General features: G+C 37.7%; 1 protein-coding gene across 4 annotated transcripts in view; it reads left to right on the top strand.

The window, feature by feature from the left end:
* The window catches only part of AGTPBP1 (ATP/GTP binding carboxypeptidase 1), a 60650-nt gene that overhangs the window by 33642 nt on the left and 11512 nt on the right, over positions 1-15496 (top strand). For 2 of the 4 annotated variants that reach the window (XM_054177967.1, XM_054177966.1), the window contains exons 18-25: positions 110-197; positions 901-1045; positions 4149-4302; positions 4998-5178; positions 6852-6981; positions 7336-7467; positions 9711-9887; positions 14302-14462. In XM_054177967.1, coding sequence (XP_054033942.1) covers positions 110-197; positions 901-1045; positions 4149-4302; positions 4998-5178; positions 6852-6981; positions 7336-7467; positions 9711-9887; positions 14302-14462 — 1168 coding nt within the window. Of the gene's footprint in view, positions 1-109; positions 198-900; positions 1046-4148; positions 4303-4997; positions 5179-6851; positions 6982-7335; positions 7468-9710; positions 9888-12748; positions 12892-14301; positions 14463-15496 lie in introns of those variants that run through there. The other 2 variants (XR_008463084.1, XM_054177968.1) reach the window with 2 other exon arrangements.

Below are 15496 nucleotides of genomic sequence, written 5' to 3'. Positions count from 1 at the left end.
TTTAAAAAAATAAATGGATAGTTCTGAGACATAAAAGTGGTTATGTGGTTCATTTCTAAGATCTTGATATTTAATGTTAGTGAAGTGAAATGCAATTTTTTTCTTTAAGGTATGCAGCCCCTCATGTATTCTGTTCAAGAAGCATTAAATTCTCGACCATGTTGGACTCGTGTTGGGACAGATATTTGTTACTATAAGTAAGTACACCAATCAACCACACAGCAAATCTTAAAGTGAAAATTAGTATGAGGCACAATTTTTTTAGGAGAGAGATTTCCTTCTGAGTTTCATAATTCTATTGTAAGAGTTATATTTTCTTCCTGGGAAAATTTTCCTGAGTGTTACTGCTCTTTCTACAGAGAGTAACAGCAGTGGCTGAAATACATAAGGTCTTATTTTGTTAGCACACTAAGATTTATCTTTTATGCTTTTGTGAAAAATTACAGACTATTCCAGAGAAGCTTTTAAAGGAATGTGTTGTGCATGCATACTGGGTATCCTAAGAATGACTTCCATTAATACTGATCACGTGGTCCTTGTGATTAGGTTCTTGTATTATACAGTGCGAGCATTGTAAAGCAATCCTGGAACACAGGATGAGTTACTACAGCATATTTGTGCATTACCCTTCTTGGTTAGCAGTTGCTTGCTTTCCTTTTTTTATTGGTATATTTTAATTATTTTGGTTTAATCACATTTTCTCAATATGAATGAATTTGTATCGCTGCTATAACAAAGTGCCTTTACAGATGGCGGGAATTAGTGTGTTTAACCTGGATGTGCACAGAGGGGAAGAAAAAATCACTAAAAATATTCCTGGCTTTTAGAATATGTGTTCAGGAATAATCAGTTACATGGAAAAAAAATACTCTAATGAATGTATCATCATTTTACTCATAGGAATCACTTTTCAAGAAGTTCAGTTGCTGCTGGAGGTCAGAAAGGAAAATCTTATTACACAATTACATTCACAGTGATTTTCCAACATAAAGATGATGTCTGCTACTTTGCATACCATTATCCATATACATACTCAACTTTAAAGGTGAGAATGTTATGGTCTGTTACTTAAATATTTGTACTTGTGGACCATGGGAAATGTAAGAGGCCATGAATGAATTATTTTTACTTCCATTTTATAAAGTTTAAAATTACCCTGAAAATGGAGAAATGTGGAGATTGGAAATAGTAGTCTTTAGACTGGCATGTGTATAGGCTAAAGAACAGTCTCTGGAAATATCAAATTGGTACTTCCTTGCAGACTAAATGGGTGTTCCAGTAATCACAGTTCATAACTGACTGGAAGTGGTGCTAACTGGATGAAATATTTGTGTTTGAGCCTAATGACTTATATCCTGCTGTTCTACATATGCCTGATCATAACTGACCTATTCAAGTTGCTATGGTTAAGATAGAGACATTTTTAGGATAATGGATTGACTAAAGAAGTATTGTGAAGCTTTTTAGTACTAAAAATTCTTCTGGCTACAATGTCTGCTGGTTATTTCTATCATAGCAATAAAAACAAACTTGGGGATTCAAGGGGCAGGTGTATCAATGAAGCACTACACTTGGTCTTGAAAGGAGTAGTGTTAAAGGATGTTATAAGGAGCTGCTGTCTCAAACAGCTGTGGGGCATGGCACTTCCTCCTGCATGGGTACTGGAGCCCAACCAAGGGGCGGGCTGCACAGATGGGTGATGGAGTCTCTGGAGTCATTCCAAGCCTGCCTTGACTCCATCCTGTGCAACGTGCTTTAGGGGAACTTTCCCTGGCAAGGGAGTTGGACTAAATGATCTCTAGAGGTTTCTTTCTACCCCTATCATTCTGTGATTCTGTGACCTAAGGGGCTCTGTCCTAAGCCAATGGATGTGGCTGCTGCTTTCCTGTTTGCTTGTAGGCTCAACCACTAGCATCTCAATGTGTATTTCAGAGGCAGAGACAGGTATGCTTCCTCACAAGCTAGTACAGGCAATGTGCTGCTGTCAACAGCACCTGTGTGTGTCACCACCAGGGCTTATTTAAAAGAATTACAGACCCCCATGTTACTTTCCTCCTCTTCATCTGGTAAGAATTGCTCTTCACTATTAGAAATACACACCTACCTGTACTCCTTGGAATCAGAAGTACACACATTTCTGTGGACAGCTGGCATGGTTCATCTGTGCCGTAGCCCTACCTGAATCCCAGTCTCTTACCTATTGTGCTGTCCTTTGACTTGCAGCTTAGTCCAGACTGATGCTCACTAGCAAATGTGTGTACTTGCACACTCATCTTACAGGCACTTTGTAATTGTGGTTCCTCTCAGATGCCATCATGTACTTTTCCCATCTGATAACACTGCCTTGCCCAGGGCCCTTCTACTTGCTGGATAGCCCACACTGAAGTGTACTTGCAAATTGGACATGCACCAACCCAGGCACAGAAGCTTTGAGGAGGATGCATGTGGTTGCCTCACAGCAGTTTCTAATAGGCTCATAACTCATATTCCTACTCTAGATGCTGGTACTGAAACAGCCTTCCTTGCTTCATTCATCCATACTACCCCACTAGCTGTCGTTTTGTGGGACACACACTGTTCTTGCCTCAGTGGCTGGACACCAAGACCCTTACCCACTCCCAAGACTGACTCCATGCTCCTGACACAGACTGTAGAGTGCCTACACTGCTTGCAGATTCACTTGTTTCGATCCCTGCAGTAGTACTTTGGGCACAGTCTGTGATGCTGACAAGAAGTGTGGCCTCTCTATCTGCTGAGGCCAAGACCCTTACTCAGATGATTTGATGACCCCCAAATCCATTTGCCTGTCTTGCTAGTTGCACCTAGTTCACACAGCACTGACAGGCACAGCATGGAAAGTGAGGCTGCTCAGAGAGATAGCTAAGAGCAGACTGCAAATTTTGTATAGTCCCATGGCCCTGCCTTGAATATCCCAAATTGTCATGTTCCTCTTCTTATTCTTATCCCTTAGGAGGCCTACTCCAACGCTTTGCCTGTACATTCTTAATGACCCATCAGTTAAAGACTGGAGACTTTCATCTTTGCTGTTGTTCTTGTTTTGTCTGGTCTATCAGGATTGTAGCTCTGTCTCTGTTTATTGCTTCTCCCTTTACTTGTTATCTACACTGAAAATGTCCCTGATCAGATAACCTCATGAAGCAGAGGTTCTTAACTTCCACATACTCTAACAGTATCTTCTGGTAGAAAATAATGTTTCCCCTGTGCTTCCGTATTCCTTGAAGCAGTTGGCAAAACAGTCTTTAGGATAGGATAGAATAGCATAGAATAGAATAGACCAGACCAAGTTGGAAGAGACCTTCAAGATCATCGCGTCCAACCTATTATCCAACACCACCTAATCAACTAAACCATGCAACCAAGCACCCTATCAAGTCTCCTCCTGAACACCTCCAGTGATGGTGACTCCACCACCTCCCTGGGCAGCCCATTCCAATGGGCAATCACTCTCTCTGTGAAGAATGTCTTCCTACCATCCAGTCTGAACCTCCCCTGGTGCAGCTTGAGACTGTGTCCTCTTGTTCTGGTGCTGGTTGCCTGGGAGAAGAGACCAGCCCCCTGCCTGGCTACAACCTCCCTTCAGGTAGTTGTAGATCTCCCCTGAGCCTCCTTCTCTCCAGGCTAATCAACCCCAGCTCCTTCAGCCTCTCCTCGTAGGGCTTGTGTTCCAAACTCCTCACCAACTTTGTTGCCCTTCTCTGGATACGTTCAAGTGTCTCAATGTCCTTCTTAAATTGAGGGGCCCAGAACTGGACACAGGACTCAAGGTGTGGCCTAACTGGTGCTGAGCACGGGCATAATGACTTCCCTGCTCCTGCTGCCCACACTATTTCTGATGCCGGCCAGGATGCCATTGGCCTTCTTGGCCACCTGGGCACACTGCTGGCTTATGTTCAGCCAGCTGTCAATCAGCACCCCCAGGTCCCTTTCTGCCTGGCCGCTTTCCAGCCACTTTGACCCCAGCCTGTAGCACTGCATGGGGTTGGAATGATGTGGCCAAAATTAGAATGGAAACTTGAATGTAGTTTAGGACGACAAAAATTAAATCAATTAAATAGTACCTGTGGAATATGCTGTGATATGCGACTGCAAAAGATTTGAAGTTTGTTTTCATTGTTTTTGGGGTGAAGATGCATCTTCAGAAGCTGGAATCTCTGCACAACCCTCAACAGATATATTTTCGACAAGATGTTCTCTGTGAGACCCTGGCTGGCAATAGTTGTCCTTTAGTTACTATTACGGCCATGCCAGAGTCCAATTACTATGAACATATCTGTCACTTCAGTAAGTATGAATTTCTTTCTCATCAACTGAGAATAATGTAAACCCAGATATTTATGAAAAAAACTTAGTAGTAGCTGTTGTGTATGGTAGAAATAGCAAAATAAAATAGGGTTATTGAATTTCTTGAAATTAAGAGGTGTCAGTATTGAGGCTTTGCTTTGTTTTAGTAGTATATATTTGTGGTAGTCAAATAAGGGTATTTATATTTGGATATGTAAAAGTATGCATATATCCATATATTTTAAATGAGTTGCTGTGTATTTTTTTATGTTACATTTCTTGGAAAAGAAAACCTGGCTTCCCAGTAACTTTTTCTTCAAACGTCCAGGTTTTTAGCTTGTTGATTTGAAGTGAGCTTTAGTTACAACAGAACTCCTGGTTTGTTCCTTCACTCTAGCATTTTTCTTATATATTGGAGAAAAAAAAAACCCAACCCCTCATACTATGATTGCCAGCTCGAAACAGGGACTTTGTAATTGTCTGACATAATTTAAAGCTCCATTGTGAGAGCTCTTGAATTAGCAATCCTTACAAGAACACTCCAGAAAAGCTCTATCAAGAATACTAACACTCCCCCAAATACTGTGTTTTTGCATCGCAATAAATGAAGCTGTCCTTTGCCTCTTTTTCTTTTAGTTGAGAAACTGTTTGCTTAGTGAGAATCATATTACAACTTCAATGCATGCTTCTTTTAGGGAATCGTCCTTACATTTTCCTATCTGCTCGTGTACACCCTGGAGAGACTAATGCAAGCTGGGTTATGAAGGGAACACTGGAGTACCTTTTGAGCAATAATCCAAGCGCCCAATCTTTACGAGAATCTTACATTTTCAAAATTATCCCCATGCTCAATCCAGATGGTGTCATCAATGGAAAGTAAGCATAAGTTTACTCACAAGTATGTGATCTGTAGTACTAGGTCTTTTGTTTAAAATCTGTTGTTTAAAAATAGAAAAATAAAATATTAATCCTAGAATTATATAAGTGCAATACTTAATATGGAAAAAACCCTTCACTTATGAAATAGCAACAACTTTTGGTTTTTTTCCTTTCTTTTAAGTTCTTTTTGCAGACAGATACATTCTTTTTCCATGAATTTTGCTTTTATAGACAGTATTTTAGGATGTTCATAGAAGGTAACCATGATAATCATGGATAGGTGTGGACTGCTTTTAGGAAAAGCTAAACAAGTTCATGGTTCTCATGAAAAGAAACAATCCTTGTATCTGAGAACACTTGTTATGTAATTAAAAAAAGCTACAGTTTTTAGATGCAACATATGAAAATGTCTGTTGTCAACTGTTACTAAAAGGTGGAAAGTTAATACATGTGCAATAGAAAGGGTAAGAAAGTATCCTAAGTTTATTAAATTAGTAATTATTTAGTAAGTAATATTAATAGTAATTTTATAAATTATTAATAGTAATTGTTTCACTGCCTCTTTTCTGAAGCATTTTAAGGAGTTTTTCAGATGCTTTTGAAACTGGTGCAAGTAACCATTAAGCAGCCTGTTTATTTGGCTACAGGGAATTCATATGAAATAGAAATTTCATTATGGTGAAGCTACAGTTCCTTTCTACCCAGCTATAGGTAGTATTTTAAAAGATTTTCTGAACAAAAGAATAAAACTAAACCAGTTGTGGATTTGAGTGGAACCCTGCCATTGTATATGTAAAAGCATGTCTGTAGCAGAACACCTGTAATTAAATCATGCTGAATACAAGGGAAAGTTTAACACGGGGGCAACTAATAAATCTGTCCTAGCAGATACAATCTAAAGAGAAATGAACTGCATACCATTTTTTTTCAAGTTTAAAAGCTCCATCTGGTAGTTGGCTGACTATGAAGATGAGTTGTATTTATTTACTGGGGGCTTTTTTAACTTTCCTTTTTTTTTTTTTTTTTTTGGTGGTGGTGATTGTTGAAGGTTATTTGGTTTTGGTGGTTTGTTGGGGTGTTTTTTTGTTTGCTGGGTCTGCCTTCCTTTCCCTCCCTCCCTTCCTGCCTTCCTTTCCCTCCCTCCCTTCCTGCCTTCCTTTCCCTCCCTCCCTTCCTGCCTTCCTTTCCCTCCCTCCCTTCCTGCCTTCCTTTCCCTCCCTCCCTTCCTGCCTTCCTTGTTTTTCTCACAGCTACTTGTCTCCTGACAAATTAATGTTTCAAGTCTTAGATTTCTGGTTGGCATTAGTCTTTATACTATGCAAGTCTAGACAACAAAACTGTAAAGATTTCATATAGTCAAAATGACTGACTTTGAAATAGCATTTGACTAGAATTACAAACTTTCAGTTTCAACAACAAAGCAAGATTAAGATTAATGCATATAAGAATCTACTTCTAATTTATTTTTAGGTTTTCTTTAACATGACTCTAACCCCCCACAAGCACTTGAATTATTTGGCAGCATAGAAAACTGATCTTTGTGTCTTACCAAACACCTTCCAAAGAAGCAGTGGTGATGAGGAAAACTTGAGGTGGGGGGGAGGCTTATTTAAAAGTATGATAATACAGACTACATCATGCGTTTTTCCACCCCCCCTCCCCTCCAATAGCCACCGTTGCTCTTTAAGTGGAGAAGATTTAAACAGACAGTGGCAAAATCCAAATCCAGATCTGCATCCCACTATTTACCATGCTAAAGGGTTACTGCAATATCTGGCTGCTATAAAACGTTTGCCTTTGGTGAGTATGTGTCTGTAAGCAATTCTGATTCTTTTAACCTTGTATACGTAGCTAGTCTGTAAACATTTTCATTTGGTCTTGTAAACCATGTCACACTTAAATTTGAATTGGAGAACTGGTCCTTTGCAAACCTTTACACCTAAATCTGTTTCATTTGCTAGGGTAAATCTTCCTTAGATCAAACCTTCATTTTTTGGTATTAATGCACAAGTTAATTATGTAAGGAGTTGCACTTCCTAATACTTTGGAACTTTCAACAGTACAAATAAAAATACTTACTTGTTCTTATATTATTTTTTATTAAATGTTAATTCCACATGTCTTGGCTTTATTTTGCCAAATGATTTATTGTAGGTCTACTGTGATTATCATGGTCACTCTCGTAAAAAAAATGTATTTATGTATGGCTGCAGCATCAAAGAGACAATGTGGCACACAAATGTTAATGCTGCTTCTTGTGACCTAATGGAAGACCCTGGTTACAGGGTAAGTTTCTTTTTTGTAGCTTTTTCACTTGGCATGAATTTGGGATATACTTTTACAATAACTTCATAATACTGTTCTGTGCACATAATGACTTCATAGCATAAGCAGAGACTTGCTTAGAATGGTCATTCTTTACTTCACGAGTGTACTTCAAAGTATTTTGAGAGCTTTAACCATTGCTTAGTTAATAAAGTGAAGGATTTGCTGTTAGTACGGTGCTTTATTTTGGAGGGTCTTTATGCCAATACTTCGTTATTTGTGTTCAACATTACCATTATAGTAGATACATGGAAAATACGCTTCTGTGCTTTTGTAATGACTGGATGGGAAAAGTGAGCCATTTAAACATGGTAAGCAACATTCTATCAACAAGAAAATAACACTGCATCTCTCCAGGAAGTAGAATTTTGGTGTATGGAAATGGGAAAAGTTCCTGATAAAAATATGCGTGGTTAAGACACGTGTCTAAACTCGCACAAGCAACATCCGCTGCGTTGTAGACGCGTTGCCTGCTTCTTCTGTGTAACTCCTCTGCCGCCTTGTGGCGAGTGCAAATCTGTGCAACCCAATGCGTCTGAACTTCTATGAGATTTCTGCAGGTGTGATGAAGCCTCACCAGCATGTGAATACACATAAAAATGCTTTTTAGAAATTTGTGAGTGTCAGTGAGTACTGATGCTTTCAGGTGTTTCCATGTCCCCCCCTTTAAATCCCCCTCACTTTTAGGAAGAAAAAAAAAATCCTTCCTTGATTTTTCTTGTGTGATTTCCCAGATACTGAGTCTAAAACCATTCACCTCTGCTGTTCAAAAGGATCACATGCCCATGTGATGTCACTTCCCCATGCAAAGTTTGTCACTTCAGCTTGCAGTACCGTAGCACACAAAAGACAATAAGAGCCTTACAGTTTCAAAAAGATGGAGTGGAATTTTGGGCAAGCTTGCACTAATAAGGGTGTATGTATTGCTGTGGCCGTTTGACGCTGTGCCTTTAAGAAAGGGGCACACTGGCTAAATGTTTGTAAAATATTTTGGTATTCTAAACGAATTTCATTGGTAGGATTGTGGGAGGTGAGGTTAGACCCAGGAGAGCTGGGACTTTCTCTGTCTTCCTTCCTTCGCTGTCCCTCTCGGCTGGATCTGCTTCTGGGATTCTGGCCAACTAGGATGGGATACTAACTCCCTGTGCCAGGCCTTTCTTCCTTTCCTGCCCTGTTAACTGTCCTCATCTCTTCTTCTACCTCTTTGGGGGAGAGGGGAGGTGGGGGGTGGGGGGCGCACAGGGGGAAGCCCCCTCTGGGGGGGGTCTGGTTTCTGGTTGAGTTCATTTGCTGTATATTCCTGTATATATTGTAGAATACCTGTATTTGTTGTGTTACATATGGTCTGTTTCCTTGTAAAATATACTCTCATTTCTCCGACTGGGTTTAGCCGTGGTCTCTTTCTCAGTGGGGGAGGGAAAGCAGAGCCTTTCCTTTCAAACCACCACAATTGCTGAAATAGTAAATTCAAAGTGATGATGTGCTTTGGCTTAACTGATAAAAGCTGGAAAGAATGTAATCATTTAAGATTAGTCAAATACATAAATTTGTATAACTGTTTGTCTTTTTCCAAATATGTAATGCAAACAGTTATATTAAACTTTAGTTCATGCTCTTGAAGTTAAATATGCACCTAGCACTTTGCTGATTACAAATTAATTTCATGTGTTAATAAAATTGTGCCTGTGTTAGGTCTGTACGGTGGATCATTTAAACAGTTGGAAACTAATTTAAAATTAGTTATATGGGGTATGTAGTACACTTAACTTGAGCAAAGATATATCAGTCAGTTTGGAGGAGATGGTCATCACTTGAAGAATTCTTTTGTATCCTGATTCTTACCCACATAACTAACAGTTTTAGTGATTGGATCTGAAGAAGAGGATTTTAATAAGAAGGAAATGGCAAACCTGTTGTCACTTGAACACAGTGAGTTCTGAAAACTGAATATGGAGAAATTGGATGTGGCACTCAGCACCATGGTCTAGTCATGAGGTCTGTGGTGATGGGTTGCACTTGATGATCTTTGAGGTCTCTTCCAACCTTGGTGATACTGTGATAACTGTGAATATTTTCATTCTTATTCTTTTAATTCACATTGCAGCAGTTTGTGACTGCATATTCTACTCCCTCTTGCTTGCATATGTGACATAAGGGAATCACTGTATATTTTTTTTTTTTTTTTGTAAATTACTGTCCTGCAGGCACTCCCTAAGATCCTGAGTCAAACTGCCCCAGCATTCTGCATGGGCAGCTGCAGCTTTGTAGTGGAAAAGTCCAAGGAATCAACAGCAAGAGTTGTTGTCTGGAGAGAGATAGGAGTACAAAAGAGCTACACAATGGAAAGCACGTTATGTGGATGTGACCAGGGAAAATACAAGGTAAGGAAATATGTCAGTTAAACTGTCTTGCTTATCATTTCTTACATTTGCATTGGTTTCTTTTTCTATAACTCTGCTTGCTTGCTTGCATTAAACTTGTAAAACTCTTCTAAGATCTGTGTGCGCTAGAGTGAAATAATGTAATTTAGAATATTACAGGTTGTGTAACAGTTGTCGTCTGTCACTTAACACCCTCCCTCATAGTATGTTAAGCTTATTGGCTGTTTTAACCAGATTAATATTAATTACCACTTGTAACACATATATATGCATGTAGTTTACAAAATCAGAACTGTTTTTTTCCAGTAGATTATTGAACTGGGGTAGTAATAAATGCCTAGTAATAAACGCCCATACTACACTTAAGATTTCCTTTACACATAGCAGTTTCAGACTTCACCATAACAGTTCATGATCCTTCAGCAGATACTTGGTAGTGACCCTTACAGAATTTTCCTGTGAAGCTGCAAAAACAGTCTTATAAATCAAAACACTTACATGTCAGGTTAGCAGAACTACTGGTACCACATCTCTGAACTTACCATAGTTGATGACTTCCTTACTTAAAACTTACTTATAATTTGTCTCCTTCAAAAGTGTTAACAGGGATGGATAATTGAAAACAAAAGGTGACTCTATTCATAGTTTTTCACTAGTAAAAAACTTAGTTCAAAGAAATTATTTGAAGGTGAAAAACCAGGAGAACTACCACCCTAACATCTCATCTTCAGCTTCTGTCACCATGTTCAATATAGCTACAAATCGAAGCGGATTTTTGAAATGAACAATCACAGATGAAGTAAGTTTCCTCTGCTTGAAAACAGCATTATTTTTTTTTTTTAAAGTGCTTATTAAGAAAATGACCACGAGTCTCAAGTAAGGTGGTGACAAAGAGTTAGAAGGCTTGGGATTAAGGGAAGTGGAACAACAATAAATTAGAACAAGTTATATTTAAGATACTAATGTGTGCTCCAACGCACATGCTTATCTCCCTAGAGAGATATTTTGGCAAAAATTTCAGTAGGTGTGTAAGTACTAAATGAGTGAGTTACTCTTGTTAGTTAACAGAAACATTCCTGCTGTTGTCAGAAAATTCCATTATTTCTTAGATATCATTACTGAGCTTTAGAAAGTAGCAACTCATACAAGTTGCTTATTTTGAAACATCCAGAATATTTTTAAACATGAACCTTCATGGTTTTAGCAGTGTTGTTAGAGAAACTTGAACTGAAGGTGCTTTGTGGACAAACTTCCAAGATGGTTAACATAAAAAGCCTTTCTTCAGTAAGGAAGGAAGAGAATGCCTGAAATCTGTGGGGAAAAAAACCATTTACTCAGAAATGAAGAACATTCTTCTGTGCAATATATACTGGCTGATGAGATCAAATTGCTGTTCTGTCATTCATTTTATTTGGAATAAAACTATTTGTGAGGTCTTAGTCATCCTCTGAATATACAGAGAGATTCTTAATTTTTTTTTTTCTTTACTACAATAATGCTCAGACTTAGGAAATGTTTCTAAAAGACCACAGCCACTAGGCATAACAAAGAAAGGCTTAATTTTTTTCTTTTAGTGGAGGGAGGCAGAGCCAGCAACTCTACAAATACAGTGTAAATTAGATGACTTATTTCATAGCGTGTTATTTCAAAACAGAGAGGAGTTGAACTTTCCTCTGAGAAATTGTCTCCTCTCCTACTTCCCACCTTAGTGGACATGACAGTTCAGATCTGAGGGACTAAACTGTGTATCACATAAAAGTCTTCTTCTGACTTGGCATCATTACTGAATTTTGTTCAAAGCACAAAGAGGATTATTCAACAATTCTGTTTGTGAAAGAAATGATGAGTCTTTACTAAAGCTGTATAGTATCAGAATATCAATTTTTCTTAATATTCTTACTAATTTTACTCAGATGATGGTGATGCTGGACTATTTCCAGCCAGGAAGCTGTTGAAATGAAGTTAGCAATTCTTACCTGCATTTAGGATCCCTGGTGACAGTTATCTCTGGAGGCAATCTTGTTTTTAACTTCTTGCATGGGGTTTTGGGAGTGCATTGAGAATTAGTGCTGCAAACATTGCTCAGTCACCTGTTATTCAAGAGACTGAAAAGCAAACATTCAGGTGAAAAGATGCTCTAAGATCTGCTGTGGAGGATAATTAAGATGGCAGGCAAAAGGAACAATTTCTTTAGTAATTCAAACTACCTGAAAACTGAAATCAGTCCCTTTTTGGATTGGAGATTAATAAATTTGGGAATGTTGCTTAATTTTTAAGTTTTTGTTTAAAGATTTTGTTACCTAGTAATTTTATCTTATAATTTCTTTTATGATCCATAATAGGTCTCTTTAGTTATATCCTCTTTCTGCTGTGCTGGAAATAGCAGCCATGCACATGCTATTTATCTTTCTAACAGTTGTTCTTGCACTTCCTTCTCTTCTCCTTTTTTGACTTAGAGCAACTCTTACTACATTGTCTGTAAAGAATCTGCCAACTAATGATAACCTCTTCAGCAACAGATGTAGACTATTATTGGAAAAGTTTGTGAACCATCAAGTAGTGCACATTAGTAATCTGTGTAACAGTGAGATTACTGTTACCCTTCTTCTGCATACTTGTTGCCTCTTTAATGTTATTTTAATCTCTTCAGGGCAGGGACTGTATCTTCCTGTGGTTAGCATAGTGGAGCCCCAGCTGTGATTGGGGTCTTTGAATGTTACTGATATGCAAACAATTTAAAAAACCCACCAACAAACAAATGAAAAAACAACCACCAAACCCCAAACAACCAAAACCCCAGAACTGTCCTCTGTGGATAAGGTACTGCACTGTGAGTGAGGAGAACTGATTTCTGTTCCCAGCGGGGTCAGTGACATGCTGTGAGACACTGAGCAAATCGCTTCAACCCTCTCTGCCTCCATTTCTTCATCAGTAAAGTGAGGATAATTCTTCCTTTATTAATAAAGTGCTTTGAAACCTACAGCACAAAAGCATTGTAAAAGAGGTAAGTAGCATTACTATTAAAATACTTGTTCACAGCTAACAGGTTTCTGTACTGTTTGGCTGGAGGATGGCACTGCTTAGAATAGCAGATAGAGAGTTAGCTTTCTTGTTATTAAAAAGCACCTTGTTTATGAATATTACTGAGGAAAAAACAAATATTAAAGAAAAACAAAATAAAACTTCCAGACTTTCCATTTATTAAGTATGCACTTGTTCTAAACATATAAAGAGTATGTAACTGTACCATTTCAAGAGCTGCATAACACATTCTTTCAAACATTTCATTTTAAAATACAGCATCAGTGTGGCAACATAGACAAAGCTTGTCTGTGTCTTTTAGCTTTTTGTGAACATTTCTTCTCCATTCTTCTGCTTTCTATGTTTTCCTCCTTGATGATTTATCTCACCACCAGTTCCTGGTTCTTCTGCTTCCCTGCCTGTTTTGTCAAAATTCATTTAAAAATACTCTTTACCATAAGAGGCATAGAAGAGGCGTTGGATTGTGACATTGAATTTCTTAGTGCATATACAGTCAGTATTAGCCAATTCCATAACTGTTGAGGGTCACTATGGAATATCATTCTTTTTTCATAAAGTAGATGAGGTCAGAGATTCTGTCTGTGCATTCTACACTGCTGGCTAAAAAGAAAAAATAACAGTAGGATGCTTTATCACTTATGGAAACATGGAGAGTGTTACGTAAGTTCTACCTCCTAAATAATTTTTGCAGAGGAAAATGCCTTGCTATATCATTTGAATTAGAAAACAGCTATGTCTTTTTATATTTTGTTGTTTCTAATTAATAAATGTGTGAGTACATGCTTTCAAAGTTATCACATGTAGCCTCTAACATAAAGGAGAGTGAGAGATGCTTTTGTCAAGGAGTAGCTTTATTGCCTTAAATAGTCTTATTTATATGTCAGAACATAGCAAAGAGCTTCATCACAGCTATAATATGAATTCACTCCTTTTTTTTTTTTTCCTCCTGATGGAACTTCTGTTGAAGAATCTTATATTTGAAATCTTAATGTGTGAAATTCCTTTTGAACATTTTGTCTCAGATTTTTAAAATAATTGATACTTATAAACTTGGACATGATCTTTGTCTCTCTTCCAGTGCCTTTGGGTACAGTGCTGTTAATATTGATGTACTAGAAGTGTAGACTAGGAAGCTCCAAAGAAATATAGAATTGTCTGGAAATGTCTGTTCAGCCTTAGAGGAATTACATATTTACTCTCTGAATTTTCTCTTGTGAAGTATTTACTCTCTTATCTTCATTTGTTCTGTCTCTAGAGTAAGAAAGTGTGTTAAATAAAATAATAAAATGTGTTTTTAATTGCAGTTCTGCAGTATGTGTGGGTCCATCTGCATGTATGTATTTTGTTTTTTTAAATCTTATTTTTGAATTAGGGATTGCAGATAGGGACAAGAGAACTGGAGGAGATGGGAGCAAAGTTCTGTGTTGGTTTACTGCATTTAAAAAGAATGACATCACCTGTGGAACACAATCTGCCTTCTAGCTTGTTGGATATTGAAAATGAGCTGATTGAGTCAAGCTGTAAAGTGACAAGGTAGTACACATTTATTATATTATTTTTTTTTAGCAGAAATTGCATTTTCTCAAGTGATGTAAAGATTCTCTCAAAAATGTTGTTGTTCTCATCTTTCACTCAAAACTAATATTGTTGCATTGTGATCTGTTAGTATAACAATAATCTGAATATCTTGGAGACCTGTTTCATTAACTCAGTTGTTTCAAGCTTGTAAAGAAAATGCAGTGTTAGCCTGTGCATCACATTTGACATTTGTGCTAGGATAAACACTGGCAATCATAATGTAATCCAGTACTTACATGCAGTAAAATTCAGTAGGTCTTAGCTCTCAATTGCCTGAGAGCTTTTTTCTTATTCTTTTATTACTGGCTACAGTATTAAAAATATATTTAGACAAAGTTTCTTCCAATCTTTTTTTTACTATTTCTTATTGCCTCTAGCAGAGATATATAGTACACTTAAAAAATTTAAAATGAATGAAGTAATCTTTGGGTGACAAAGGAAATTAATTGTATCAGTAGCCAATTTACTTTGCCAGTTCTTAAAAATCTAGATGCATACTGTCATGCATTTCCATTTGTGTGTTTTATCGCTGAAGTATCCACTTGCACTTAATAATTGGGATTTCACATCAAATAAGTGATTTCACATGCACATGCATCTCTTTCTGCAAATCTGATCAGAGATTAGATAAAGCAGAGTTCTAGACCAGAAAAGCATTAAATTGGGAAAGAATAAGAATTACACACTATAATGTCAACTTTTGGCATACTTTGAGCTGAAAATACTTTATAGTGGCCTTTGCTATACAGTGCCCCAACTTAGCTAAAGCAGTGCTATGGAGATTTGGGGGGAAATTGAAATCTATTATTGTGCAACTGAAAGAAGAAGGTGCTTGGAACTGAGAGTTTCATTAGATGCTAGACTACTGAGTGATTTGTCTGTAGAGCATACAAAACTATCAGAGATAGGGGAGGGCATGTCTTGTGCTCTGTGGTAAAGAAAGGTGATGTTTAGTTCCAGCATTTAAATGTGAGCATTACCAGTATCTG

The sequence above is a fragment of the Dryobates pubescens genome, chromosome Z, assembly GCF_014839835.1.
Source record: "Dryobates pubescens isolate bDryPub1 chromosome Z, bDryPub1.pri, whole genome shotgun sequence".
NCBI lineage: Eukaryota > Metazoa > Chordata > Aves > Piciformes > Picidae > Dryobates > Dryobates pubescens.
This window is presented reverse-complemented; position numbering and strand designations above follow the sequence as displayed.